The sequence below is a fragment of the Triturus cristatus genome, chromosome 3_1 (assembly GCF_964204655.1).
Source record: "Triturus cristatus chromosome 3_1, aTriCri1.1, whole genome shotgun sequence".
Lineage (NCBI taxonomy): Eukaryota > Metazoa > Chordata > Amphibia > Caudata > Salamandridae > Triturus > Triturus cristatus.
Genome location: NC_140583.1, coordinates 215,436,503 through 215,464,482, shown reverse-complemented (window position 1 = coordinate 215,464,482; position 27,980 = coordinate 215,436,503). Strand labels below are relative to the sequence as shown.

Below are 27,980 nucleotides of genomic sequence, written 5' to 3'. Positions count from 1 at the left end.
TTGTTAATTCAACCAAGGCCGATTCTTTGACTTCCTGAGTTTGGTGACGGCAAGTTTGTTTCCCCGATTCTGAGGAGCCTTCCTATTCATTTTGGTACAGCAGGTGCATGACTTGAGTCTTGTTTGGTGTCAAGGCACCAGAGACTGTTGTTGTGGCTGTCGATTACAGGCACAACACCATTGGAATCCTGTTGTCTTATAAGTGGCATGCTGCACACAGTAGAATATTTTTAGGAAAAAGATCACTGACAGGTATGACAGGAAAGAAAAGCTCCGGGATCAGTGTCGGCAGGCGTGGTAAGAAAGCAACTGACATTAGGGCACAGAGTAGGCGCTCATAGAGGAACCCCAACACCATGTTCGGGACAAAGCTTTGACGTAGCCACATGACGCAACCTACCTACACCAAAAGGAATTGCTACAAACGTTTGCAGATCCAGTCTGATGCCTGGGGTTATTCACAGGGCTCAGAAGTGTCTGTCAGAAATTATAGCTAGCTAAGTCACCATAAATCCCCCATGCTCTACTGACACATTTATACAAGACATAACCAATAAAACCACATATGACATCTGTGCACACTATGCCCCGTGTGCCCTATGTCCCTGAATGCCCAAGTCATAGCTGAAGACTGTATCTGTCCTGTGTATGCTATATACAGGTGTATCTGATGCCCATGCAACTAACTCAAACATGGCAATTAAATAGCCTGTGTTCTTTCCACACACAAGCATGGTTTGTAAACAAATGGGCTATGCCATTGCATGTAGCTGACACAAAGCATGGTGGCAGAATACTCCGGTATGTTGTTGCAACAGGGTATGCCAAAACACCATGGCCTCTGCTCAACAGAATTAGAGTTTAAAAAGAAGTCAGGCGTTGTATGACCTATGTTGCATATGCAACGCTCATACAAAGACAAGGCCATGAATACGCTACATACAAGGCAACAGAGCATCCTAACAATGTATTGTATACTTTATGTATAAAACATTGATAATGTCTGTGGTGAAGTCAAATGCTATATCCTTTAGCTCATTTATGACGCTATCGAGCCATATGTGAGGAAAAGAACCTTTCTTGGGAACCAAGACGCATACGGTGAAAAACGATGTACCTCTTTCTTTCAGAGGCACCAGCTCTACAGCCCCTATGGAGCTTAGTAAAGAGAAAAGTTCAGCCTCCAAAATAAATTGAAATATGAGACAGAGAGCATGTCCTGGTGGAAGGAGGGTGATCCAAGGAAATCGACAGGATGGACAGGGCATAGCCCCTGCAGATTTGTTGAATGACAAAGCTACCCATCGTGATTGTCTCCCAATTAGCTCAAAAGTGGAATAAAGTGTCCCACTGGAAGATGGTAATGTAAAGTGGAGTAGTGGCGATGTCAGGGCTTTTGAGGAATTCACACCGGCAGAAGATGACAGAGACTGGATCTCCTTCTGATTGCATCCCCTAAATCCACTGCTAACATGAATGGAGTACTATATGTGTTGGAGCATCTGGATCATCTGAGAACGTTGTCCCTGTTAGGGCTGCATTGCCTTGGAATAACCTTGAAATACTCTGTACGGTTGATGGAATTATCTTGCTAGGAGGTTAGGCTCATCGAGTGAGCCACAGCTCAACTGTTCTTGAAATGGTCCTGCTGGATATGAGGATGTTGTTCTAGATCCAGGATGTAGTGAAGACTGCTATTTATATACGTACAATGCTAAGTTAGCACAACCGCGTTAGATGTTAGAAAGCCATGTTTGCCACTTTTTGTTGCTTTTGCACACGACACTGTAGTTACATGTTATTAATTAAGAAATGCTTGCTCGCCTTTGCTTCACATGAGAACTGTCTGTTGTTCACATCCCTAACAGTGAGCAGCGACCTTGGTCTGAACATTGTGTAAAGAAACAGTCTGGGTTGCTAGACGGTGCATGTTGTTGGGTTCAGGTTGATCGGCCCACTATTTAGCCATAACACGCACGCAGCTGCAAATACCTGAAAGTCGAATGCTTTTAATATTGCAGGATGCATGCTTTAGACACAATCGGAAGAAGAGCATTCCCAGGAGCAGAGTCTAGCTGATCCTGTGATGCGATTCCACTAAGCTGATCTTTACGGTATGGGGTTCCCCATTCAAGCCTAGAGACCTTTTATTAGTAATAATAATATTAGTTTACTAGCGAAAGGAAGGTGGCTGTCATCCACTGTCATTTTATTATGATTACTCCTTTCATTTTGTATGGTATTGTAACTATGCTGATGGTTTTGATTTTAATCATTTGTCTGCTTATGTTAGCCAAAGTACTGCATCTTAGGACACGAGGTTTATAAAATAAACTCTTTAAACTTTACCGTGTCTCTGTTTATTCTGTTGTGGACTGATATGAGAATAATTACGAACAGGTATTTCTGATTCCCACCATTCCTGAGAATACACTATTTCGCTTGTTCTGGGTTGTCTATACATTGGGACCGCCGAGATAAAACTCGGATAACAAATGGGACACTGATGCTGGTCGGATAAGGGGTTCTGGTTCTGAGGTGAGTTTTTGGTACACCATAATTCACTGAGGTCCTGGTTTCCTGTGCATAGTTCTGTGCATAAGCAGAATCCCGGCAACATGGCGCACCTAACGTTTGGTCGATTGATTTGTAACGCCTTAGTAGTGCTTATATTAGTCCACAACACCCTCACTCTTGTTTCCGGTTAACAGGAGTGACGGGTTTAACCTACCTGTGTCTCGACTAATAGGTTCTTTCAAGCTTGATCATTAAAAAGGTTTTTTCTGAACCCCAGTGCTACTGTTGATATCGTTGATACTCTTTGGTGTGTCCTTATGGCGGTTGACTTTGCGGCACATAGTCGAGCACCTCTGCGCCGTCATTTGACGACGTATGGGGTGCCGGATGATGGGATGGCTGTTATTTTTGTGGTGAGCGCTGATGCGTCATACCCGTATGAGTTGTTTTACTCTTGGGTGACTTTTCCGGTGGTGGATGTAGACGATGATATGTTTCATTCCTTTACTCCCACGCAGCTTCCTGCAGTCTATACGCTGTATAGGACACAAGAAATTCCTATTTCTTCCTGGCAGCATACCATTTGGTTTAATGGCGCCCTTCCCCATGCGGTTGCACCGGCTAGAATGGGCCCGTTGTCGATTGCAGGGGACACATGGCCAGCGTTACGCCTCATCCCCGCTATCTCACGGTGGCGGTGGCTGAGTTGAGGGTACTACACATTGCCCTGATTACAGTTCATAGGGCTTTAGTGCAGTACGTGTCACGCAACGTGCAGGTGGGGGCACCTGCTGTTGCGGGACAACCAACGGACCACCACGCGGTGGTTATTAGTCCTGTTATGGTTAATTCAGTGATGGGCAAGCGCCCCCAAAATAAGGATGATTTGCCTTATTGGCTTGCTGAGAAATTTGACCAACTGCAGGCGGTTTTTCCGCATACCTCTCCTGTGGAGAAACACAGGATTCTCACCATTAGTTTGCCGAAAGACTTGGTCCCAGATATGGCCGATTGCGCAAACTGGGGGAAGGTCTTTGCCGCGACCTACTCGAAGTGCTTCGGCACTCCGTCTATGTCTGTACTACCCTCTGTCATTAAACGTGTTCAAGAGAATCACGGGGCAGAGGCTGCTATTGAATTGGGAATGAGGCTTGTCGGGGTGTTTGATGTGGTTGCTTCCATGGTAATGGGCAATCTCAAAGGCGATGCCATGCAGTTCCAAGTAGCTAATAAGCTAGACAGCGTGGACGAACTCGACAGGCCTAAGGAGTTTGCTAAAATAATTGCGGAAGCCTATAGGACCAGAAGCCGCAGTGCCTTAGGTGTTAAACCAACTGGGATAATTCCTGATATAGTACAGCAAACTAAGGTGAGCTCGTCTAGTAAAGACGAACGCCCTAATTTACCTAAACAAAATTGGCGAGCAAAGAAACAGGGGAAGCAGCAACAGAAACAGGGGTCTCGTCCTGCCTCACCCGTACAGTCGTCTAGTGAACGCACATATGATCTGCGCGATCGGTCTACTATTAAGTCACCTGATAGGTTTCAGGTTTCTGAACAACGTTCTCCTCGTTCTTCACAGGAAACATCGGCTTCACAATCTGGTGGCGGAGACCGTGGGAAAGGACGGGGTGCCCAAAGTCGTGAGCAACCCCGTCAGACTGACGGCAAAGGCAAGCAGGACGAGTCTCCACGTCAACGACCCCAGTTTCAGAAGAAGTAAGTTGCTGCGCAAACAGCGAGGTATGCCACAGATAGTGCGGACGCAGCTTCAGAACCTGACATGGGCACTAACGCTGCTCGACAGCGCGGCGGAAGTTACAGTAGTGCGACAAGCACTGCGTCCATATCTGGAGGCGACAGCAACTGATACGTTCATAACTGTAGAAACTGCTGACACTAGAGTGGCTCCCCCTGACAGACTGTATAATATAGTCCTTTTAATTGAAGGTGACATACAACGCACAATTCAAGGGATGATTTGGGATAATCTGACCTCTTCGTATGATATTCTATTGGCAGAGGCAGATTGGCCCCCGGCTTTCATTTTAGATGCTCCTAGAGGGGAGGAGATGATCCTCCCGTCATTTGCGCACACAGTGCCAAAGGACCAAGCTAAGAAGTTCGCCGAGGACTGGGCTCTTGTGCTTGCACCTGCTTTGTATCGCAATCAGGTAGGCTGAGATGAATTGTCCCCCAGCCATGAGATTCCGTTGCGGTCCACGCCCCAGCCACAACCCCAATATCCCATGCGTCGCGAAGCAAGACCTCACGTCGCGGCTATCCTTGAACAATTGGAATATCAGGAATTATCCCAGTTGGTTTAACACCTAAGGCACTGCGGCTTCTGGTCCTATAGGCTTCCGCAATTATTTTAGCAAACTCCTTAGGCCTGTCGAGTTCGTCCACGCTGTCTAGCTTATTAGCTACTTGGAACTGCATGGCATCGCCTTTGAGGTTGCCCATTACCATGGAAGCAACCACATCAAACACCCCGACAAGCCTCATTTCCAATTCAATAGCAGCCTCTGCCCCGTGATTCTCTTGAACACGTTTAATGACAGAGGGTAGTACAGACATAGACGGAGTGCCGAAGCACTTCGAGTAGGTCGCGGCAAAGACCTTCCCCCAGTTTGCGCAATCGGCCATATCTGGGACCAAGTCTTTCGGCAAACTAATGGTGTGAATCCTGTGTTTCTCCACAGGAGAGGTATGCGGAAAAACCGCCTGCAGTTGGTCAAATTTCTCAGCAAGCCAATAAGGCAAATCATCCTTATTTTGGGGGCGCTTGCCCATCACCGAATTAACCATAACAGGACTAATAACCACCGCGTGGTGGTCCGTTGGTTGTCCCGCAACAGCAGGTGCCCCCACCTGCACGTTGCGTGACACGTACTGCACTAAAGCCCTATGAACAGTAATCAGGGCTATGTGTAGTACCCTCAACTCAGCCACCGCCACCGTGAGATAGCGGGGATGAGGCGTAACGCTGGCCATGTGGCCCCTGCAATCGACAACGGGCCCATTCTAGCCGGTGCAACCGCATGGGGAAGGGCGCCATTAAACCAAATGGTATGCTGCCAGGAAGAAATAGGAATTTCTTGTGTCCTATACAGCGTATAGACTGCAGGAAGCTGCGTGGGAGTAAAGGAATGAAACATATCATCGTCTACATCCACCACCAGAAAAGTCACCCAAGAGTAAAACAACTCATACGGGTATGACGCATCAGCGCTCACCACAAAAATAACAGCCATCCCATCATCCGGCACCCCATACGTCGTCAAATGACGGCGCAGAGGTGCTCGACTATGTGCCGCAAAGTCAACCGCCATAAGGACACACCAAAGAGTATCAACGATATCAACAGTAGCACTGGGGTTCAGAAAAAACCTTTTTAATGATCAAGCTTGAAAGAACCTATTAGTCGAGACACAGGTAGGTTAAACCCGTCACTCCTGTTAACCGGAAACAAGAGTGAGGGTGTTGTGGACTAATATAAGCACTACTAAGGCGTTACAAATCAATCGACCAAACGTTAGGTGCGCCATGTTGCCGGGATTCTGCTTATGCACAGAACTATGCACAGGAAACCAGGACCTCAGTGAATTATGGTGTACCAAAAACTCACCTCAGAACCAGAACCCCTTATCCGACCAGCATCAGTGTCCCATTCGTTATCCGAGTTTTATCTCGGCGGTCCCAATGTATAGACAACCCAGAACAAGCGAAATAGTGTATTCTCAGGAATGGTGGGAATCAGAAATACCTGTTCGTAATTATTCTCATATCAGTCCACAACAGAATAAACAGAGACACGGTAAAGTTTAAAGAGTTTATTTTATAAACCTCGTGTTCTAAGATGCAGTACTTTGGCTAACATAAGCAGACAAATGATTAAAATCAAAACCATCAGCATAGTTACAATACCATACAAAATGAAAGGAGTAATCAAACAAAAACATTTCAAAAGAACAGCCCTGGTGTCTTTGCCGCTCGTGTAGTCTCTCTGTTAGAGAGCATTGACCCTGATGCGTACTCATATGTGGTTGATATTTATCTCACAGATGACGAATTGTGGCCGCATCTGTGTCGCGTTGATCGCATTATTGTTTTGTTTGCGGACTTCGGATACAAATTCAACTTTGCGAAGTCTCACATTGCAGAATATACAGTGTTGTTTTTGGGATACGAACTCAACAATGAAGGTCGAGGATTGGCTCCGCACTTCCTAGAGAAATGCGCATGCCTACGTGCTCCTACGACACTGAAAAAACTACAATCTTTACTGGGCTTTCTGAATTTCGGTCGAACGTACATTCCTGATTATGTCCAGCGTATCAAGTCGCTTTATGCCTTGGTACAATCTACATTTTCCAAATCATGCAGGCTGCCGGAGCATTCAGCTATATTGCAATCTTTGCAAGCTGACCTTCTTGCTTCAAAATACTTACTGACGCGTGATAACCACACTAACCTGGTCATAAGAATTGTGCCAGGCGCAGTGGGTTTCACGTACTTAACGTTCAATGAGGGCAACACCGTCCCCATTGCCTACAAATCACACCTGTACACTTCGGCTGAACTGCGATTTTCCGCTGTCGAGAAAGTTTTGACAGCAGTGCAGATGGTGATTCTGAAAGAATGAGCGCTATCGCAAGGAAAACGCATGTTGGTGGTCACACCATATCCTGCCCTTGAGGCGGTGACGAAAGCATACGCAGTCATTGGGTGATTGTACCGCACAGTTGGCTGAGCTTCGTGCTCTGGTGCTTGCACTGGAGTTTGCTGATGCTCGAGTCACTACACTTATAGTGAGTGACTCGTTCTATTGTGTTCAGTCTTACAACGACAATCTACATTTTTGGTCTCAAAATGATTACCGTGACTCCAAAGGTAGCACAATTAAGCATAAAACGCTTTGGGCTCGAGTGGCAGAACTTAAAGAACATCTGCCTCTCGTGAATGTTATTCACACTCTTGGTTACCAACGAGTTGGTGTCCATGCTGTCGGCAACAGCCTAGTTGACGAGGCAGCAAAAACAGAAGTGGCGACATACTTAGTGGCAGCAGTTACAAGATCCAAAAGTAAGATCGATGATTACATCTTGGCAGCTATTGCTGCTACAGAGAAGGGAACAAAATATCCGAGGTTTCCCTTCTCGTTACCATTATCGCTTAAGTCCTGATAACGTCCCGCTAGTGAGGATTAACGACGTTGGTGACAGATTGATTCCCAACGCGGACTGCAGACCATCTTTGATATTAGCGGCTCACGAGGGCATGGCGTCTGCTCATGCCGGCATTGCAGCTACTGTATCTTTGTTACAACAACGTTACTGGTGGTGCGGTTTATATAAACAAGCTTGCGCTTATGTTCTTAATTGTGACATTTGCCAGCAGATAAAACCTTCAACTGCGGCGCGCCCACCACAGACTCAGTTGTACATATCTAATAAACCACTGGGGTGTGTTTATTTAGATCATTGCGGTCCATTCACCTCTGATACTGCGTACAAATACATCTTGGTTGCAGTGGATTCGTGCACACGTTTTCTGTGGGTATGTCCACAAAGGAGTGCTGATGCCCGTACTGTTTATCAAGGATTTGCGTGTCTTTGTTGGAAGTTTTGCATGTGGTACCTTTCATTCTGATCAGGGCCCTGCGTTCGCCTCTAAGGCGTACAAAGATGCCATGAGAAATTTGGGGGTCTAAGTTAAATTTTCGTCTCCATACCGACCTGGGGGTAATAGTGTGGTGGAGCGAATGAACCGTGACTTAAAGCAATCTTTGACAGCTACGGTTTTAGGTATTGGCCGGAACTGGCTAGCCCACTTGTATGACGTACAACATGCACTTAATAATCTCCCTAGAAGGTCTCTGGGTGGGCGGACCCCATACATGATGCTCTTTGGCATACAAATGTTTGTCCCGGACCTTGATGGTATAGAAATGGCGGCGTCGGCCGCACCCTTTGACGTAGATGATCACTGTGCTGTATTGCAGAATCTACAAGAAGCCAGAGACAGTCTAGCGAAGTAACACGTGCCCTCCACATCTGATGCTGCGCTTCAGATTCCGGTAGTCGGCTGGCTACCTCGAGTTGGTGACCTGGTCCGTGAGAAGGTGGAGAACAAGAAGGAGTTCGGCCCCTCTTATCATGCACCAGTTCCAGTGCTTGGAGTACAGGGTACACATACAGTCATTTTACCTCCACTTCCTGGTCGCAAGGATAACAGGTACATCTCTATTGACAATGTCATGCTACAGCGAGTGGCCGATTCTTCTTAGTATGACTCCAGCGGTTTCTTGCCCTGCGATGCTGAGAAATTCTGTTGTGGCCCCAGCTTCTACCACCTTGCCTGATGTTGCCGTCGAGATGCATACAGTTACTGGTCCTTTATTGCCACCGACAGCTGGTGGTCTACCTGAAGATATTGAGTATGCTTATCCTGCGGATGTCCCGTTGCCTGTTTTACAATCCACCACAGTTACCCAGTCGCGCTACTCCTTTGACACTAATTCAATGACTTCCATTGCCCCATTAAAAGTTTCGATTTTTGTTGCCTGGCTTGAAAGACATTTTTTAATTCCCCCTTGGACTTACATTTAGCTGGTGCTCATATGTATTTTTTTGTTTATGCCCATTGGCTTTGTGGTAGTGTTTTTTAGAATTATAAATGGACACTACCTGAAAGAAAGATTTACAATTAGACTAATTGATGGAACTTTGGCCCCCCAATCCTCATCACATATTATGAAAAGGGACCAGACTTTTGTGAACATTACTGCCTGGCCTGTACTGGATGGGATCGCTTGGGATGCTGTTAAATTTCAAATTCATGGTCCCACTGAAGTAATCAATGTGCCAAATGCATTTCGTGTTTCTATGGGTGATGTAGTTAAGTAAATCATCCACTCGGATGATTGGGATGTTCAAGCAATAGAAGCACTGTTTTCTGATTTGAAATATTATGCTGCATTTGATGCTGAGGATTTGTATTTAGATACTGCTAATTATGATGAGCAATTCTGCTATCAACATTATGGCACGCATTTCCTACACAAAGCAAATACGTTTAGAAAGTTTGTAGATTATACGCAATGGGAACACTGTCCAGCCGCTAGGCTTGGCAGCTCCACCACGTTAGTGGACAAATTCACATATTTTTCTGATTTCAGTGTGTCGAATCCGGCCTCCTTTTATTTTAAGGTTGCGGCTGAGTCTGCTTCTAAAGTTAGACTGACACACACCAAATTGTTGTATTCCAAGTCCTTTCTGGACAAGTTGGCAATCGGAGGCTATGATCTGTGGAAAGCTACTATCGATCTTAAATCGGTTTGGGGTTCTAAACCGTGGCAGGTACAGGGAACAGAAGCTTTGCATCGTGTCTGCCTCATCCCGAACCACATGTTATTTTTGAATTCGTCAATTTTTCAGACCACCTGTTCTGGCTTGGCTACTTCTAAAACATTTAATTCTCCCTCCACTCCAGGTCTGGGTGCTTATCCTAATTGGGATAATCCTACGGATCTGTCCCTTGCTACGTTGCAGTCATACATTTCCAACACATCCTTCAATATTTCCAAATTGAATCCGGAAGGGTGGTTAATATGGCAAACGAGCTCAGATTCCTGTCAACATCGGTTTCTGGATTTGGCACAGGGGTAAACACAAGTTCGTGTGGACCCCCGTTTTGAATCCTCTCATACTGTAACTACCTACTCGGTGGGTAAGTTATGCCAATCTTGGCTGCAACATTCCACCTTAGCATCTGTTAAACTTAATTTATCACAATTGAACGACAAAATAGATTTGAATAATTTTGTTAAGGGTCCTGCGGTTGGCAGGTCCAAAAGATGGGTATATGCTGTTTACAATGAAGTTTGGAGGCTATCACAGATTGAAGCTGCATCCAGATTACAAGCTATTGATCAAGCCAATATGGAGAAAGTATTGGCTGTAATAGATAATAGCATTAACACCCTGTCTTCCAGAATTTATACCTTAGATAATATTGTTTCATCTGTGGTTGACATTGTGCAGGATGATTTGTCTGTTTTGTATCATGGTCAAAATCAATTGTGTTCCATTATGCAGTTTGCATGGACATTGCAAACGTTAAAGGCTGGGAAAGTCCCTTGGGATTACATGAATACTTCATCTTTGTTCCTTCCTTTTAATTTAACTGCGAAACAACAGTTCATGTCCATGAAAGATGCAACATACTCATTGCTGCACATTGAAAAGTTAGAACCTTTACCTTTCTCTGTTGCCGAATTAAACTCCGCTGTGTGGCTTATCCACGGGTTGATCACATTACCATTCCCCCTGTTTAAGTTCAGTTCGTGCATGAAACATTATGCCCATGGCAGATATGAAAAACTGGGTACTGCCTACCTGCACAAAGTTTTGGTCACTCCCATTCACGTACAGATGCGTGAGGGACGGAAAAGAGGTTTACTTAAAAGGTGAAGAGTGCACTTCCACTCCAGATCACTCTGTGGTGTGTAGGCACATTCAATTGCATGGTGCATGTAATGTGCACGCTCCTAATTTAGCTTGCGTCCTGAAAGGGATCCCGGTGCCAGTTATAACACCGTCTTTTACGCTGCTTGCTAACGGTAGTTATTTGCTATTAAATAATGAAGCTTGCTGTGGGATGTTAGTGGGAATTCCCTACATAGTGACTGTATCACAGAGAGTAGTCTGCTGTAATAACGTCCTTTTCCCACCCCGCATGATCGGCTCGATGTATCCATCTGGCCTTCCATTCCAACCTTGAAAGCAGAGTTCAACAAGATGAGCAGAATAACGGATCTATTGTCTCAAAAAGAAGTCGCGTTGACTTCATCCCGGGAAACATTTGTCCTTCACGTAGCAAACACGCGCACAGAGGTGCAAGCGCTTTTGAATACTGATCTCCCACTTCATTTTGGGGCCCTGATTCAGATTATCTTTAATGCCTCTTAAACAAGTGGCCTGGCACATTTTTTCAAAATTGTGGGCTCCGGCCTCGTGACCTCCTTTCAAACTATTTTGGTGTGATCCCGGCATTTTTTCATTCTATTTTTTCCAGCATCTTCGGAGGTCTCCCTTTGATTCTCGCCCTCGTAGCTGGGGTGCTTTTGTTGATCTGCGTACTACGCTATGGGTGCACAACTTTAATTTTGCAGAACGTTCCAATGATTTCCTCTTGGAAGCTGTTGCAACTTATTGTGCTTATACCTTGATGGATTAACTTGGAGGTCATCCAAAATTCCTGTGGAATGCCTTTTTCTTTTTTTCTTTTCGTTGAACATCCATCGATGATATTTTTTTTTCTCCCTTTTTTTTTCCTTCAAACTTATCATTTACCTTATATGGATTCACAATTTGTGCCCTTAGTTCCATTCTATCGAACTTGAACTCTGCGTTCTTGTAATTGCGCCCCTACTGGTTAGTGGTGGGGGGTGTAGTGAAGACTGCTATTTATATACGTACAATGCTAAGCTAGCACAACCGGGTTAGATGTTAGAAAGCCATCTTGCCACTTTTTGTTGCTTTTGCACACGACACTGTAGTTACATGTTATTAATTAAGAAATGCTTGCTCGCCTTTGCTTCACATGAGAACTGTCTGTTGTTCACATCCCTAACAGTGATCTGCGACCTTGGTCTGAACATTGTGTAAAGAAACAGTCTGGGTCGCTAGACGGTGCATGTTGTTGGGTTCAGGTTGATCGGCCCACTATTTAGCCATAACACGCACACAGCTGCAAATACCTGAAAGTCGAGTGCTTTTAATATTACAGGCTGCATGCTTTAGACACATTCGGAAGAAGAGCTTTCCCAGGAGCAGAGTCTAACTGATCCTGTGATGTGATTCCACTAAGCTGATCTTTACGGTATGGGGTTCCCCATTCAAGCCTAGAGACCTTTTATTAGTAATAATAATAATATTAGTTTACTAGCGAAAGGAAGGTGGCTGTCATCCACTGTCATTTTATTATGATTACTCCTTTCATTTTCTATGGTATTGTAACTATGCTGATGGTTTTGATTTTAATCATTTGTCTGCTTATGTTAGCCAAAGTACTGCATCTTAGGACACGAGGTTTATAAAATAAACTCTTTAAACTTTACCGTGTCTCTGTTTATTCTGTTGTGGACTGATATGAGAATAATTACGAACAGGTATTTCTGATTCCCACCATTCCTGAGAATACACTAAGTCGCTTGTTCTGGGTTGTCTATACATTGGGACCGCCAAGATAAAACTCGGATAACGAATGGGACACTGATGCTGGTCGGATAAGGGGTTCTGGGTTCTGAGGTGAGTTTTTGGTACACCACAATTCACTGAGGTCCTGGTTTCCTGAGCATAGTTCTGTGCATAAGCAGAATCCTTGCAACAAGGATGCATGGATGGAAAAGGCCTGTTGTCATTTTTTATCTTTTTTACACTTCCGAATCTGCTGTTGGATAGTATCCTGGCTGCGGATGTGCAGAAAACCCCAGAGATGGTGATCTTGTCTGCAAGACAAGAGGGGGTGCTGCTGTGATGGTAAAGAGATGCAGCTGGTCTTGAAGATGGTGCAAGCCGCAAGGGCAGCCAATGGAGGTCGATCAGCATGGGGGAATGTGATCGTAAGTCGTCAGGTCCTGGTTGAGATGTGCTGTGAAATAGTGCCCCTAAGGGGTCTCAGTGGGGAGTTTGGGAGGCTATGGAGTAGGGTATTACCACCATTTAGCTGAAAGAGTAGAAGGGCTTGAACAGAAGTTCTGTGGTTGCTTTCTGGAACAAACATTTTTGTTCTTTAGAATAGAGAGCTGGTAACAAGCTGTCCTGTGTTTTTGGCAATATGTTCCTTAAGGAAGAGGCTGATATCTAGGGTGAATCCAAGCGAAAGTTTCATGTCATTAAGCCAGATGTTTACTATATCTTGTTTGATGTTTTTGACAAATACTAGGAATAATGTCTTGTTTGGATTGAAATTCAGGTAGGTGCTGGACATTCAGGCCTGGATGATGTGCAAGCAGTGGATGTCTAAAGCAGAGGAGAATTTTGAGTTGTGCATCATGGGAATATGGGCAAATCTTGATGTTGTTATCTGTAAGTAGAGTACAAAATGGTTCCATGTTAAGTCTGAAGATAACAGGAGAGAATATGGAATCCTGGGGGACACTAAACGTAATAGGGATCTTGTGTGACCTGAAGGTGCCCATGTGAGCAAACTAGTGTTGAGTAGAAAGGTAGGAGGAGAACCAGTGAAGGACACTGCCTGTTAATCCCATTTGTGATTTGGGAGTGCGTATAAGGGTGGGATGGTGACTGTGTTGAAGGCAGTGAAGAGGTACAGCAGTACCAGGAGTCTGTGTCATGTTCCCGTGGAGTCAGGAGGTCATCTTCTGTGATGTGCAAGGTGGCAGTTTCTGTGGTACAACATGATTTGAAGTCAGACTGGCAGTCGTGCAGGAAATGGTTAGCACTGACGTGATCTCGGAGTTGAAAAAACAATGGTTCTTCAAGGTTCTTGTTGGTTAATGGTAGGCAAATGATCGGATGGTAGTTGGCAAGGTAATCTGCGAAGAGTGTATATTTGTTTTTAAGGAGTGATAGGATCTGGCCACTTTTAAGAGCTTTTGTGAAGATGCCTTGAGTGAGGGAAGTATTGCCAACTGTACGCAGGGAAAATAGAGCATCTCTTGAGAAAGCTTAGGTGAAGGACGATTGTAAGATATCATCTTTATCTGAAGAAATTTCTTATTTAATTGACCTTTTTCAAATATGGCGATTGACACTGAACTGAACGGGTCACGTTTTGAAAATTCAAAAAATGCAGTTTAACAAATTAGCAAGAACAAAGTAAACATCAGTCATTATCAAGCACTTGACTGCAGTCAATCTCCCTGGAAACAAATGAATGTCATAAAGGTATTGAGGCTTTCCATGGAGTCACTGGATGGGGAAATCTGCACTCATATTACATGTCTCACCAGACAAGTGTTTAAGGCGTACAGCCAGTAAGTTAATATCCTTTCCCTAGCTGATTTAAGCCTCTTTTTTGCCTATTCTCCCAGCAGTTTGTAGATGTTATTTAAAACAAGATGATCAGGAATATTCCAAGGCAACTGATGGGAACTGGGCTATAGAGAAAACATTGTATGAGTCAAGGTCAATGTCAATGTCAATGAAAGCACTTTTAGCTTGTTTTTCTTAAGAGTACATTTCTAACTTTGAACGAGCTCCTCAGGAGGGACACATCTGCTTTGCTGCCCCCTCCCATTTTTTTTTTTAAAGCCGTTTTTATTGCAGAACAATATAATAAACAGCTTACATACATAATGATCCTGCACCGCCAGTGCCAGTGCCATTCCTTGCGTGGCCATTAGGTTTTCGCACACAGCTTGTTAGCCCACATCCTGGAGGCCGGGCAGCGATGATAAGTAGGCCATTGTACCGAATCATAGTTCAACCTGTACCTTTGCTATGAACATAATAGGGTGTCTGCGTTCCGCTTTAAAGTTTCCTCCCCCCTTCTCCCCCACCCCGTCGCTTCCCCTCCCCAGTCCCCAACATTCTGGAGTACAGACAAGTCACCGCTTTATAAGTGCCGGCAGACATCATGGTATACTGGCAAGCCGCAGATGTATTAGGCTCCAGGAGTCCCTCTCCCCAATGCGCCAGCATCGCTCCCGTCACCGCCGCGTGCAGCAGATAATCTCCACGCGGTAGATCGAACCGCTCCTGCAGGGTTTGATAAGGGATCAGCGCTCCCTCCTCGTATAAGTTGCCCAACATTTGGAGGCCCGCCTCCTCCCACACCTGCAATCCCGACCAGTCTCCACCGTGCGGGAGCGCCGTCACCATTCCTTGCGGAATCTCCGGCGCATATGAGCGCCGCACTCCCGCACGACCGATTCCAGCAATGCCGGAACGTCTGCTCCTCCAGGGACAAGTCTCCGACAACCAGCCTCTGATGCAGCGTAATATACGCCAGCACATGGCGAGGGGTGCCTCCCTCCCTGTCCTGTTCCGGCCCTCGATATACTCTTGCCACCTCCTGTGTAAAGATCTGTAGCTGCGCCGCCAGATAATATAACTCGAAGTCCAGGACCGCTAGGCCTCCCTCATCCTTTGGCCGGGTCAGAGTCGCCAGCGCAACTCTGCGCCGTCCCGTGCCCCAGAGGAACAAGACTACTAGTGATCGCAGCTGTCGGAAAATAGAGGCCGGTATCCACAACGGGAGCGTGCGGAAATAGTACAGGAGACGTGGCAACGCTATCATTTTCAGCAACGAGATTCGCCCCGTTACCGAGAGTGGGAGTGTGGCCCAGAAGGACATGCTACCCTTCAGTGCTAGTATACAGCGCCCCACATTGCCCTCCAGCATATCTACGGTAGAAGAATATATGTACTCCGAGGTATTTAAGGCAACCAGGCTCCCAATTAAGCAGTGGTCGGAACGCCGGCCGCGGCTCGCCCCGGCACAACGGGAACAAACAGGTCTTAGACCAGTTTACCCGCAGCCCGGAGAGTCTACCAAACCGCGCAAGAAGTCTTTCCGCCCCATCCAGCGCATCCGCCGCATCCTCCAAAACCAGGAGCAGATCATCTACGTATAGTGAGATTAGTTGCGGGGTCCCTTTGTAAACCAACCCCCTGTAGTAATGGCCTGTTCTGGCCTCCGCCGCGAGGGGCTCTATTGCTAGCGCGAACAAAAGTGGGGAAAGCGCACATCCCTGTCTGGTGCCCCGGCCCACGTGATACTGGTTCGTTACAAGGGATCCCACCCGCACCCTTGCCACCGCTGAGGCGTACAGGACCTTCGTCCAACCGATGTATCCTTCACCAAGGCCGAAACGCCTCATGGCACTGTACAGGTACCCCCACTCCAGACTATCGAATGGCTTCTCTATATCTACTGATAAGACGAGTGGTACTCGTGCGCCCTCCAGCGGGTCCCCCAACAAGCGGATAAGTCGTCGGATGTTAGCAGTGGTGTTCCTCGCGGGAATGAACCCCGACTGGTCACTATGAACCAGTTTCGACATGTGCCTCAGCAGCCTGGTCGCCAGTATGGTGCTCAGGATTTTATAATCCGTCGTCAGCATTGATAGTGGTCTATAAGAAGCGGGGTCCGTTCCCTCCCTTCCCGGCTTCAGCAGTGGGATCATCAGGGCCTCACACATGGATTGTGGCAGTCTACCCCTTGTCTTGACCTCCCCATACACCGCCTGGAGCCTTGGGGCCAGTTGGTCCAGATATTTACCATAAAATTCTATGGGTAAGCCGTCCAGGCCCGGGGTTTTATTCCAAGCCATCCGTTTCACTGCCCCCCTGATTTCCGCCAGATCTATGTCTCCGCCTAAGGCCTCCGCGTCTTCTCGGTCGATTCGCGGCAGTGGCAGCCCCTCCAATAATGCGTCAATGTCCTCTTCCAGCCCCTCCAGCGCCCTTTTGTTGAAAACATATTTTATTGAGCGATTGCACACCAGCGCCCTTTTGTAAAGCGTCCTATAGTACGAGCAAAAACTATCCAGTATGTCCATCTGGGCCGTGACCACTTCGCCTTCCTCTCTCTCTAGGGCCAAGATCGGTTGGTTACGTTTGGCGGGATTGGCCTCTTGGAGCTCGGGGCGACCAGGCCGCGCCACCTCAGCCGCCCGCAACTTCCCCTCCGCCTTGTCCAAGTCCTCCAACAGAGTCCGCCGCACCCCAGCATATTTCCCTATGCAATGTCCTCTGACAACTATATTGAAGGCGTCCCACTCCATCGCTCTGGACGCCGTGGACCCGCTATTCTCGTTAAAGTATTGAGTAATCCTTTCACCGAGTGCCACCCGGTATGGTGGGTCATCTAGTGTATCAGGCCTTAGCTGCCACATTGGGACCCTCGAGATCTCAGTCATCCAGTCCAACTTCAGTAGCAAAGGATTAGGGTCGGACAGCGTTCGGTTTAAGTACTCCGCGTGTGTGACTGACTGTAGCACGGCCGGGGAGCACAAGAAAGCATCCAGCCTAACATGGAGGTCATGCAGTGTTGAGTAATATGAGTAGTCCCTCGTTGTTGGGTGTTGTGCCCTCCAAGCATCCTCCAGGCCCCACCTCCCCTGCCATTCGAGCCTGCGCTTCGCTAGCCAGCGCACGGGGGATGTCTCTAGAGGCGGGTGGGACCTATCAAGTGCAGGGTCCGTTATTGAATTAAAGTCCCCTCCCAGCAGGATAGGACCCGTCAAATAACCGGCGAGCACTCCAGAAAGTTTCGTGAAATACGGCCCTTGATCCATATTAGGTGCATATACGCTACATAGCACGATGTCCCGGCCCCTAAGTTTACCTTCAACCGCCACATACCTACCCTCCGGGTCTATCGTATGCCTAACGACTTGGAAGGGGGTCCCCGCTCGTATCCAAATCAAAGTGCACCGCGCAAAAGCAGAGTACGTGGTATTAAATAATTGCCCTCTTCACCTACGCTGCAGCGCAATGCCCTCTTGCTTTGTTAAGTGCGTCTCCTGCAAAAGCGCAATCTGAACACCCCTGCGCACCAAATAAGCGTGAATCTTATGCCTCCGTGCCATGGTGTGGAGTCCCCGTACATTCCACGTCACACATTTTACCATTCCAGTATTAGCCATAGTCCCATGTCAGAGGCCAGGTTACAACACCCCTCCATGTCCAGTCGCGCTCGGTGACACTGTCCCATCCCACCCCTGAAAAGACCTTTTCCCCCCCTCCAACTCCCCTGCCTCGAGTCCCCCCAACTACTCTCGGCCCCACCCCCCCCAGAACAGGACCTAACTTCGAAAAAGCAGCTCCCATCCAAACTAAGGAAGAGCAACCATGCTCAACCGCCCACCTAAGCCGCAGTCAACACTGCGGCGGCCTTATGGGCCTCTAGGGTGTAACCCGGTACCAAGGGCGGCAATCACAATCCCGTCCCCCCACCCCCCAATCCCCCATTGTCACTCACGAACATCCGAACAGTTCTGCAGCATGTAGCATCCTTGGAAAGAGCCGGCTCCCCGGCCCCTTCGTCCCGGCCGCCTGGGAGGGCCGCTCCCTCAGCCCTCAACAATTTCTCCCGAGGTCTGCGGGGTCACCACCGGGCCAGCGGCCCCATTAAGTTCTGACTGGTCCGTATCCGAGCTCGTGACGAGACTGTCCGAGCCTAACCCCCGGGTCGACTGGGTCGCTACAGTTCCCGATAGGTCCACCACCGCTTGCAGAGCCGCTCTCCTCTTCTGTTTGCGAGTCTGTGGGTCTTCCAACTCTCTGCCTCCGCTGCCGGAGCCGCCGCGATTTCCGCACCGGCTGCGATCTTTGCTCCTCGGCAGCTCGGAATCTCGCCCCATCTGCCCCTGCCTTGTGAACGTCCCACCACGCCCAGGCGTCCTCCGCTGTGGGGAAGAAGAGAGTCTTGCCGTCGGCCACAACTGCCAACTTGGCCGGGAAAAGGAGCGAGTACTGGACACCCCCAGCTCTCAGTTCACGTTTGAGCGGTAAGAAGGAGGCACGCAATTTCTGGGTTTCGAATGTGTAATCCGGGAACAGTGTAACATTACTGTTAGCCACCTGGAATGGGCCCACATCCCTGGCTCGCTGCAGCAGCCAGTCCCTGTCCTTGTACTGCAGCAGTTTCATCACCACTGGGCGTGGTGGTTGATCTGGCTTGGGGGGTCTTGCCGGCACACGGTGCGCCCGCTCCAGTGTAAAGAAGGGCGAGAGTCCCTCCGGAGCCACTTCTGATCGCAGCCAAGCGTCCAGGTACCCCACCATGTCATCCCCTTCTGTTTTTTCCGGCAGACCCACCAAGCGAAGATTGTTACGCCTGCTGCGGTTTTCCGCATCCTCCGCCCGCCGCTCCAGGACTTGTATGCGGTCTAACGCGTTAACCAACCGCCCTTCCAGGAACTTACGCGCCGGCACCAGTTCCTGCAACGTGTCTTCTATGGTTGTGACCCTGTCCTTTAGTATGCTATGGTCTGCCCGCAGGATCCCCAAGCCAGACGCCACTTGAGCTATGTCCTGCTGCAATGCATCTTTTGTGGCCGCTATGGCCTCCAGGATACAGTCCCGCAACTGCTGCAAGTCTGCGGGGCTCTGGGTGGCTCCGTCCCGCGCCTCCGATCCAGGCGCCACTTCTCCTCCTTTAGCCTTGGGCTTGCCCATCCTGCAGGCGCGCCAGTCGGTCGCGGCTCTCCCGCAGCTCGGGTGTCCTCTGCCAGGCCGGTCTCCCCCAGAGTCCACAGGGGTGCACCCGGGCGCCGACCACCAACCTCCAGACCGGCTGCAATGCTGTTCCCCCCTGTCCCAAGGGGCCCCACCTCCTTGTTGGTCGCTCCTCGTTCCCGCGCAGGGTACTCCCCAAGCGCGTGGGCAAGCGCAGCCCGGTCCCCAGCAGCACACCTCCTCAGGGTCCGCTCCCCGGCGGGTGCCTTCTCTCGCGCGCCCGGCGCCGGCCTCACTGCTACAGCCAGCCGATTTTTCAAGGGCCGGGGGACGCAGAACTCAATCCGCAGGGTGCTTGTTCTCCTTTCAGCAGTCCCCTCACGCAGCTCGCTTTGCCAGACCACATCGGGGGCCCCACCACTCAGGAGAGGCGCAATCCGGTGCCCCCCCGCCGTCTCATTCAGCTGTTCTCACGCTGGTCGAGTCGGGGCCCAGCAGTCGCAGCACCCTTAGTGCCCCAGGGCGCACTCCCACACAGGCCGTCGTCACTCGGTGCCCCCTCGTACCCCGCAGGCACCTCCAAGGGCAGGGACACAGTCTTTGGGGCCCCCAGTCGCTCACCTCCTGCGTGTCGCTGGCAGTCCAGGCCGCCCCACCTACCACGTTGCCGCCGGGGCCCTTCGCGGCTCCGTCAATACCTCCGCCGCCCGAGTCGCGGGTCCGTCGTCCCGGCACCGGGTCGGCCGAGGTGCCAGTCCCACCACGGAGCCTTGACTGGGGTCTGCCAATCCTCGCCTTCCCGCTGCTTCGTCTCGCAATGCCGACAGTCAGTGGGCCTCAGGGAGGCCGCCGGGGCGGTCCCCGCCCTCCGACGGTCGATCAGCCGCCCGCACTGGTCCTGCCCTCAGCACGCAGGGCCGCAGCTCCCTCGTCCTCCGTGTTCAGGGCCAACCCGGCGGGGTCTCCACGCTCCGCACTTGGTCTCGCAAAGGGCTCCCCGGCCCAGACCTCCGTCACTGGTGAAGGTCCGCGAATGCGGCCGCCATTTTAGGTCGCGCCGCTCACCAGTTTCTTCGCTCCCCCCAGCAGGCCAATCACCCCGGAGGCAGCACCGGAGGACGTCCAGTGCGGTGCCGCCGCTTATCTCTCGCTCAGCACCGCTGCAGGGGACCGGTTCGCATCGGAGTCCGTGTCAGTTTCAGGATTTTCGTGGGGATCGGGAGCGGAGCTCTGAGCTCACGCCGCCATTCCCTTCGGCATCCAAGCCACCTTGCTGCCCCCTCCCATGAGCAGTAAACAATGTGTTGCTATTGTGTCCACAGGAAATGTGTGATGGACTTGTGATAAATGGCTTGGGTGGGAAGACACAACTGATACAGGAATAAGGGATGCCGCGTTGAGACTCCTGTATTCTCCTTCATCACTTATCTGCTTGAGGGTCATCTGGATGTCAAGTGCAGAATTGACCAGAGTTTACTAATTGCTCTTTTGGGGTATGTCAGCAATATTCCTAGGGTGGGCTTAGAATTCACCATCGTGGCTACATTCCTGGTGAAATGATGGGTGGGCTTGCAGAAGTGGAGAGGTCCACTGGAATCCTGATTAAGAGACATGGTTTACTGCAATGACACAGTGGATACATTTGCTAGTCTGAGATCTGTGGTAGTTCACCAAGGAATATCTGGGGCCACCTAAAATCTAAGAAGCTGCAGTTGTTGCTTAAGGGAATAAGACATCATGGAGATTTGTTTATATGGAGATAGAGCCACTGATACTGATTCAATTACGAGGGAAAGTCTACATCTGTTATGGTGACAGTGTTGATGGTGCAGAAGCAGTTTGTAAGCCATATAATAATGCAATAGATGTGGCAGGAGCATCAATGTAAGATATCATAGTGGGGGTTACTGTTTATGGGAACACCATGCATGCAATTGTTATTCTCCACAAAACATATCAAAGATTATGATTCCATAGAACTGAATGATCCCATACCCATTTTGTGCTTCATATGTTTTGGTTTGCAAAATTAAATAAATGTTTAAAAAAAACAATCACACCAGTGCCAAACTTTGGAATCGGTGTGAAGCAATAGTTACTGGATGCCAATGGGACTGTCCTACGATCGTTTTTTTTAGGGAAGAAATCAGATATTAATTTCATTATTGTAGTCAACTTCTTTTTAAAACTTAACTTTTTTATCTTTTGCAATTTTTCTCAAGTTATGCGATTATTGTTCAATGCAAATTTACAATGTATCTATTTCTATTGCTTTCTAACAAACTACTATTTTGTTACAGAAAATTTCAAACTCAAAGCAAACTTTAGAACACTACCTCGTAGCTGGGAGGATTTGCCATCCATTTGTACTGAATTTACAGTAAAGTCCTGTAAAATATAAAATAAAAGAATAAGAGAAATAAAAATATTGTTTAGATAGTACAGAGTAAAATTAAAACTGAGCTCATTAGGTCAACTGGAGGATTTAATTGAAGTAACGGACACTATTATATTATATATATATTTATATATAATATGCATGTATATTTATGATACTGTTCTTCATGTTGGGTGTTTAGCTAAAGCAGTTATCACAAATAATTTATGCAAAAAAATTGTCCAATTCACACCCATTGATTATCATACTAAACAGTTCAAATGTATTCTTCTCTTCAAATTTACAGAAATGTTAGTCTTTGCACGTAATTCAGAATCCCAGATATAGTCTGCAAATGCTAACCTAGGAACTGACTACCACTGAGCCTAATTAACTATCATTGTTCTTAAACAAACAATAGTTTGTATTTAATTTATTACCTTTTTTATTTTAATACACCCCCCAGATTGGAAGCTGAGCAAAATAACAAAATAATCAAACACAATATAAAATACAAACAAGTTGAACTGCAACTTACGCATAATAAATTAAAACTATCAGCAATCAATTAAAATACACAAAAGTTTAACAATTCCAAGTCCACTTCTACTTTCTGCCTCAGTAGACTATTAGGAAATTAACTAATTATCACTGTTCCAGATACCGCAAAACAGTATAACAAATAAGTAAATTCAGCAAAAGCCAAGAGAAACAAACAATGATCTTAACTTCTACCTCAATTGGAAAATAAATGGAGAGTGAGAGAGAGCGAGAGGATGCAAAGCTAAAGGTCTGGCAGCTCAGGTAAACATCTGACATTTAAATACATTAGTAATGTCAATCCTTAAATGAACAAACACAACACCCCTACTGGTTCACGGAAGAACTAAATACCTAGAAACGCATCCGCAGACAGACTGAAAGGAGACGCTCCTGTAAGACCTCCGAGGATGGAATTGGCCTCAAAGGTGCCCTCAACCGCTACCACCTGACCACCTCCTGAAAAACACCAAGAAGACCGCCCTAGCCACCCTCATCAAAAACAGCTCCATCAACTCCAAGGAACTCTTCAACATAGTCAAGGAATTCACCACCCCTTCAGCAGCACAAAACAATATCACACCCACGCAAGATCTCAGCGACGCCCTGGCGGATTTCTTCAACACCAAAACTAACACCATCTACCAAGACATTCTTGGTCATCGAGAAGGCAATCAACATCCAGCTCACCAGACATCTGGAGAACCATGACCTCCTGGACCTCTCCCAATCCGGCTCCAGAGCAAACTACAGCAACAAGACAGCTCTGGTCGCAGACACAGATGACATCTGAATGCTGCTAGACCAGAGAGAAACAGTGGCCCTCATCCTCCTTGACCTCTCAGGAGCATTCAACACCATATCCCCCCACACTGATTAACAGGCTCCTTCAGATCGGAATCCAAGGAGCAGTCCTCAAGTGGATTGCATCATAGCTCACAGGAAGAACGCAGCTAATCATCCTCCCTCCCTACTCCTTGCTTCCTCAGAACATTATCTGCAGGGTACCTCAAGGCTCATCCCTCAGCCCAAACCTCTTCAACACATACATGGAGCCCTGGCCAACATTGTCGAAAGCCACGGACTCAACATCATCTCCTACGCAGACGAAACCCAGCTCATCCTCTCTCTAACTATCAATTCAAGAACCATGAAGGACAAGTTCCAAAGATTCATGAAAGACGTTGCAGACTGGATGAAAATCAATTGTCTCAAACTCAAAACAGACAAGACTGAAGCACTCATATTCGGGCAAGGCAAGGACACACACAGGAACAGCGAGCGGTGGCCCCCGGAGCTGGCTTCAACACCGATATCCATCGAACACACCCGCAACCACTGCATCATCCTCGACAGCCTGCCATCCTTGAAGAAGCAAGTTAGCACCGTCTCCACCGCCTGCTTACTCACGCTCCTTATGCTCAGGAAGGAGTTCAGTTGGCTCCCAACCAACACCAGGTGAATGGTCACGCAGGCTCTTGTCAACAGCAGACCAAACTACGACAACTCCCTCTACGTAGGAATAACAGTCCAACTCATGAAGAAGCTCCAGACAATCCAGAACACAGCAGCCATGCTCATCCTCGACCTCCCTAGACGGACGCACATAACCCCTCACCTCAGAATACTCCACTGGCTACCAGTCATGAAGAGGTGCCAGTACAAGCTACTCACCCACGCATACAAGGCATTACACAACAAAGGAACTGCGTACCTCAACCAACGCATGACCTTTCACCAGCCCACCAGGAACTTCAGATCCACATCCCTCATCCTAGCTGCAATCCATCACATCCGCTGTGTGAGAAGTTGGCCTGATATATGATGTCACTAATTCTAGTGTACACCTTGTATCAGTCCAAACAACCCTTATGGTAATTGGTTGTAAAGTCAACCTTATAGACTAGCTATCCTAGTGGTAGCATGGACAAGAGCAGTCTTAGGCTAAACTCTGAATGGCATGTGAAGCCAGCTGTTATACCATATATAATCCCTTGAATACCAAATGAAAGGACACCACAACAGATATATATATATATAAAATAAAGTGTATTTATTCTAGTCAAACCCTCAGCACTCTTTATGAGATTCGAGGTAAGTACAACACAGTCTTATTCAAGCATACATTAAGTCACACAGGTAAGTAATACAGTTAGGCCCTAGGGGCCACGCAAACCATATACTAAGTAAGTGGTATAAGGACCACTGTCACGGAAGTAGAATAGGCCTAGGCCTAGGGAATCGCTGGGGCTACACTATACTACCCAAGGTTAGGAAGTGGGAGGCCCACAGGATTCAGGTGCAGAGTGGAAACACTCACGCGTAATGCGTATAATCGATAGAAATAGTACAGTTTAGAATTAATAAGATTTAGGATGCTTCTGGAGTAGCTAGGAAGTCGAGACTTGAGAACTACACACTAGGATAGTCAATACCCTGATGAGCACCGGAGTACCCAAGTTACCTAGCCCACGGGCTGCGGGTGCATAGGTGTGAACTCGTGTCGGGTTTCGTCGTCGACTCCTATGGATGCCTGAAGGAAAGATGCTGACAGGCAGTCAGTGAAGAGTGTCCGGTGGATCCCAAGGCCGGGATCAAGAAGGAAGGATACCTGCAAGCAGAAGGGACAGAGTCTGGGTCACTAGCCAGTGACCACGTGGAACCAGGAAGGAACCAGGCGATGTCGGGAGATTGCAGGTGAAGAGGTGAAGCTTGTCGCAGCAGCCACGGGTACCAGGAGACGTCGAGGACGACCAGGAGGCGAGCTGTCCCACGAAGGCTCGTGCTGTCGGCGACGTCGAAGTCGAACTAGGACTCACCAAGCCTTGGCAAGCGGAACCCACGAAGAATGGAGGACTTGCTTCTGGTGCAGACCAGGAAGGTCTGGGGTGCTTCTCGTTTACAGAGGAGCAGGAGCCAGTCTGGAGGAGCCAAACCAGCAGTGGAAAATTGAAGGTGTGTCGTCGCAAAGGTTGCTAGCCAACGGGCAAGCAACCGGACAGACGCGGCAAGCAGGAAAATGCAGAAGGGCCCCACGCAGGACTCGTAGAGTGTGGGGGGCTGATCTTTGGTGCAGATGGTGCTTGGGGCTTCTCAATCCCCGGTGCACAACCTCGAGGGTGCCTCAGAAGCTGCGCTGGAAGATACTCGCCACTTTTCCCAGGTAGCCGGTCCCACGTCTCTCGTCGCCTCCATGGATCTCAGCTCGGCTGTGGATGTGGATCAGGGTCGGAGAAGTCTGGAAGTCAAGGCTCTGGTCAGGCTCTGCAGTCGGTCCCTCGTAGAACTTCAGCAAAGCAAAGGGTAAGTCTCTTGATGGTGCCTGTTCGCACAGGGTGACCACTCCTTGGCCACAAGGGAGATTCTTCAGTCTTCTTCTTTCGTCGAATGTCGAAGGTCCAGAGTTTCTGTTCAAGTTGCAGGTTCAGGATAATCTAATTTAGCAGGGCCCAACTAGCTACTAATATACTGGGCTAGTGGGCTGGGCTACCTGCAAGGTCCCTCCTATGGGTGGGACCAGGAAGGGGAGTGGCTACACCCCCTTTCCTTTGTCCAGTTTCGCGCCAGAGCTGGGGCTGGAGTGCCCCAGCACCGGTTTGAACTGGACTATGCATGGAGCACCTTGTGTGCCCCAGGCATGTCTCATTCCTTTCAGCCCTCCCTGCCCCAATACACTAAAGTCTGTCTGGGGAGGTGCTAGCACCTCCCCAAGCAGGAAACCTATTGTCCAGGCCTCCCTGGCTGGGAGGGCTCCCAGCAGCAGGAAGTCAGACTCGTGTCCGTGGCAGCAGCATCCATTTTGTGATGCTGAGGCATTGGTGAGAGTTAAACAGCAAAGTAGGATTTTAACATGTTTCTCCCTCTAGAAGGGGGGAATAATATCCTCATGCCCAGAAATGGGATGGGGGTATTATTCCAAAGTGTTAGACACCTTACACAACATGTTTTGATAGAGCCAAACCATAGTTACCATAACCGTTTAAGATTATAAGCTACTTTAAGAGTATATGGTAGGCTATATTATAGAACAGCTATAAGGACATGGTTCCGAAAGCTGCAGACAGGCTCAGCTCATGCTAGAGCACCATCTCACATGTTACCAAGCACTCTGCCTCCAGGATTGTTAAGGCCTGCCATAGGAGTGGCTGATAGGTACACAAGTGTCTATATATAAGGTAGGTATAGGAATGCTACACCTAAGCAAGGGGTGATTACACGACCTTGCCCCAGCCGAGTGATCAGCCAGTTGTGTCTGATTGGAAGGCCAGACCAGGGGTGGCATAATACATGTTGCAGCCCCTGGGAGGCCTAGGGTACACCTATGCCCTGGGTACCTAGGGTACACTGTACAGGGTCCAATAAGGTGATCCTTACCAATTGGTTATGTAGCTAGGGTACATGGAGTCCATTTTAAAGAGAGAGCAGACAGCCTGAGACCCTGAATGGCAGGATCTCAGGCCAACTAAGTCGAAAAACCAGCTAGACACAAGGCAAAAAGTTGGGGGTAACCATAGTCAGATATCCACCTTCCTACACGCTGGACAAACAGCGGAGGCTGCTCCTTTTCCCATCTGGCGGCCCAGACCTGGAACAACCTCTCCCTGCACCTTAGAGCCTCACCATCGCTCTAGCATTTCAGGAAGGACCTCAGGACATGGATGTTCAACCAATAGGAAAACAGGCAGTTTATCGGACAGCACCTCTAGACCGCGCTCACAAATCCTGATTGATTGATTCTTACCCCTTGTTAAACATGATTCACCTACTATCATAAGCTTGGAAGCCAGTTGGTTTAAAATTTAAGCTTTGTATACAAGACAGTCCAAATTGAATGGGATGTGAACCCAAGGATGAATTCAAGGCACAGACATAATAATAGGTTAGATATAGCCAAGTATTAGTGTTACAGCAATAGGGTGGTCATCAGTGTGGGAAGTATACGGCACATAACTGGGCACACTTCCTGTTCTGGGATGAGGTGAAGAGGTCCTCATAGGATATCTTAGTCTGGAGAAGATTTGTGATGTACTCCCATTCATGGTCCTCCAATGACAGACATCTTGTACTTGTCCTGCTGAAAAGGTTCCAGAAGAGCCTCACTAAAGGAAACAAGGGATCAAAAATGTAATCTGATTCTACGAATCAGGGTCTCAAAGTTTGTGCTAATGTTTGAACCACCATAGTGAATGAAGAGAATGTTCTCATTTGGTGACCCATCCATGCCACTTGCGTTTTCTAACTCAGGTTATAAGTCAATGCAGCATTATGGAGGAACAGGGATTATTGCCCTCTGAGTCACTATCTAATCTTGCACAGCAGGGGTCTTAAAGTGGGAACCAAGTAGTTCTTCCATCAGGCAAATCTTTGGGCTCTAGGAATGTACTCAG

The 27,980-nt window shown here is 48.1% G+C and overlaps 1 protein-coding gene across 3 annotated transcripts in view; it reads right to left on the bottom strand.

The window, feature by feature from the left end:
• Positions 1-27,980, bottom strand: part of SCAPER (S-phase cyclin A associated protein in the ER) — a 3,109,515-nt gene that overhangs the window by 37,757 nt on the left and 3,043,778 nt on the right. For all 3 annotated transcript variants that reach the window (XM_085643688.1, XM_085643687.1, XM_085643686.1), the window contains exon 31: positions 22,013-22,064. In XM_085643688.1, the coding sequence (XP_085499814.1) occupies positions 22,013-22,064 (52 nt within the window). The remainder of the gene's footprint in view (positions 1-22,012; positions 22,065-27,980) is intronic.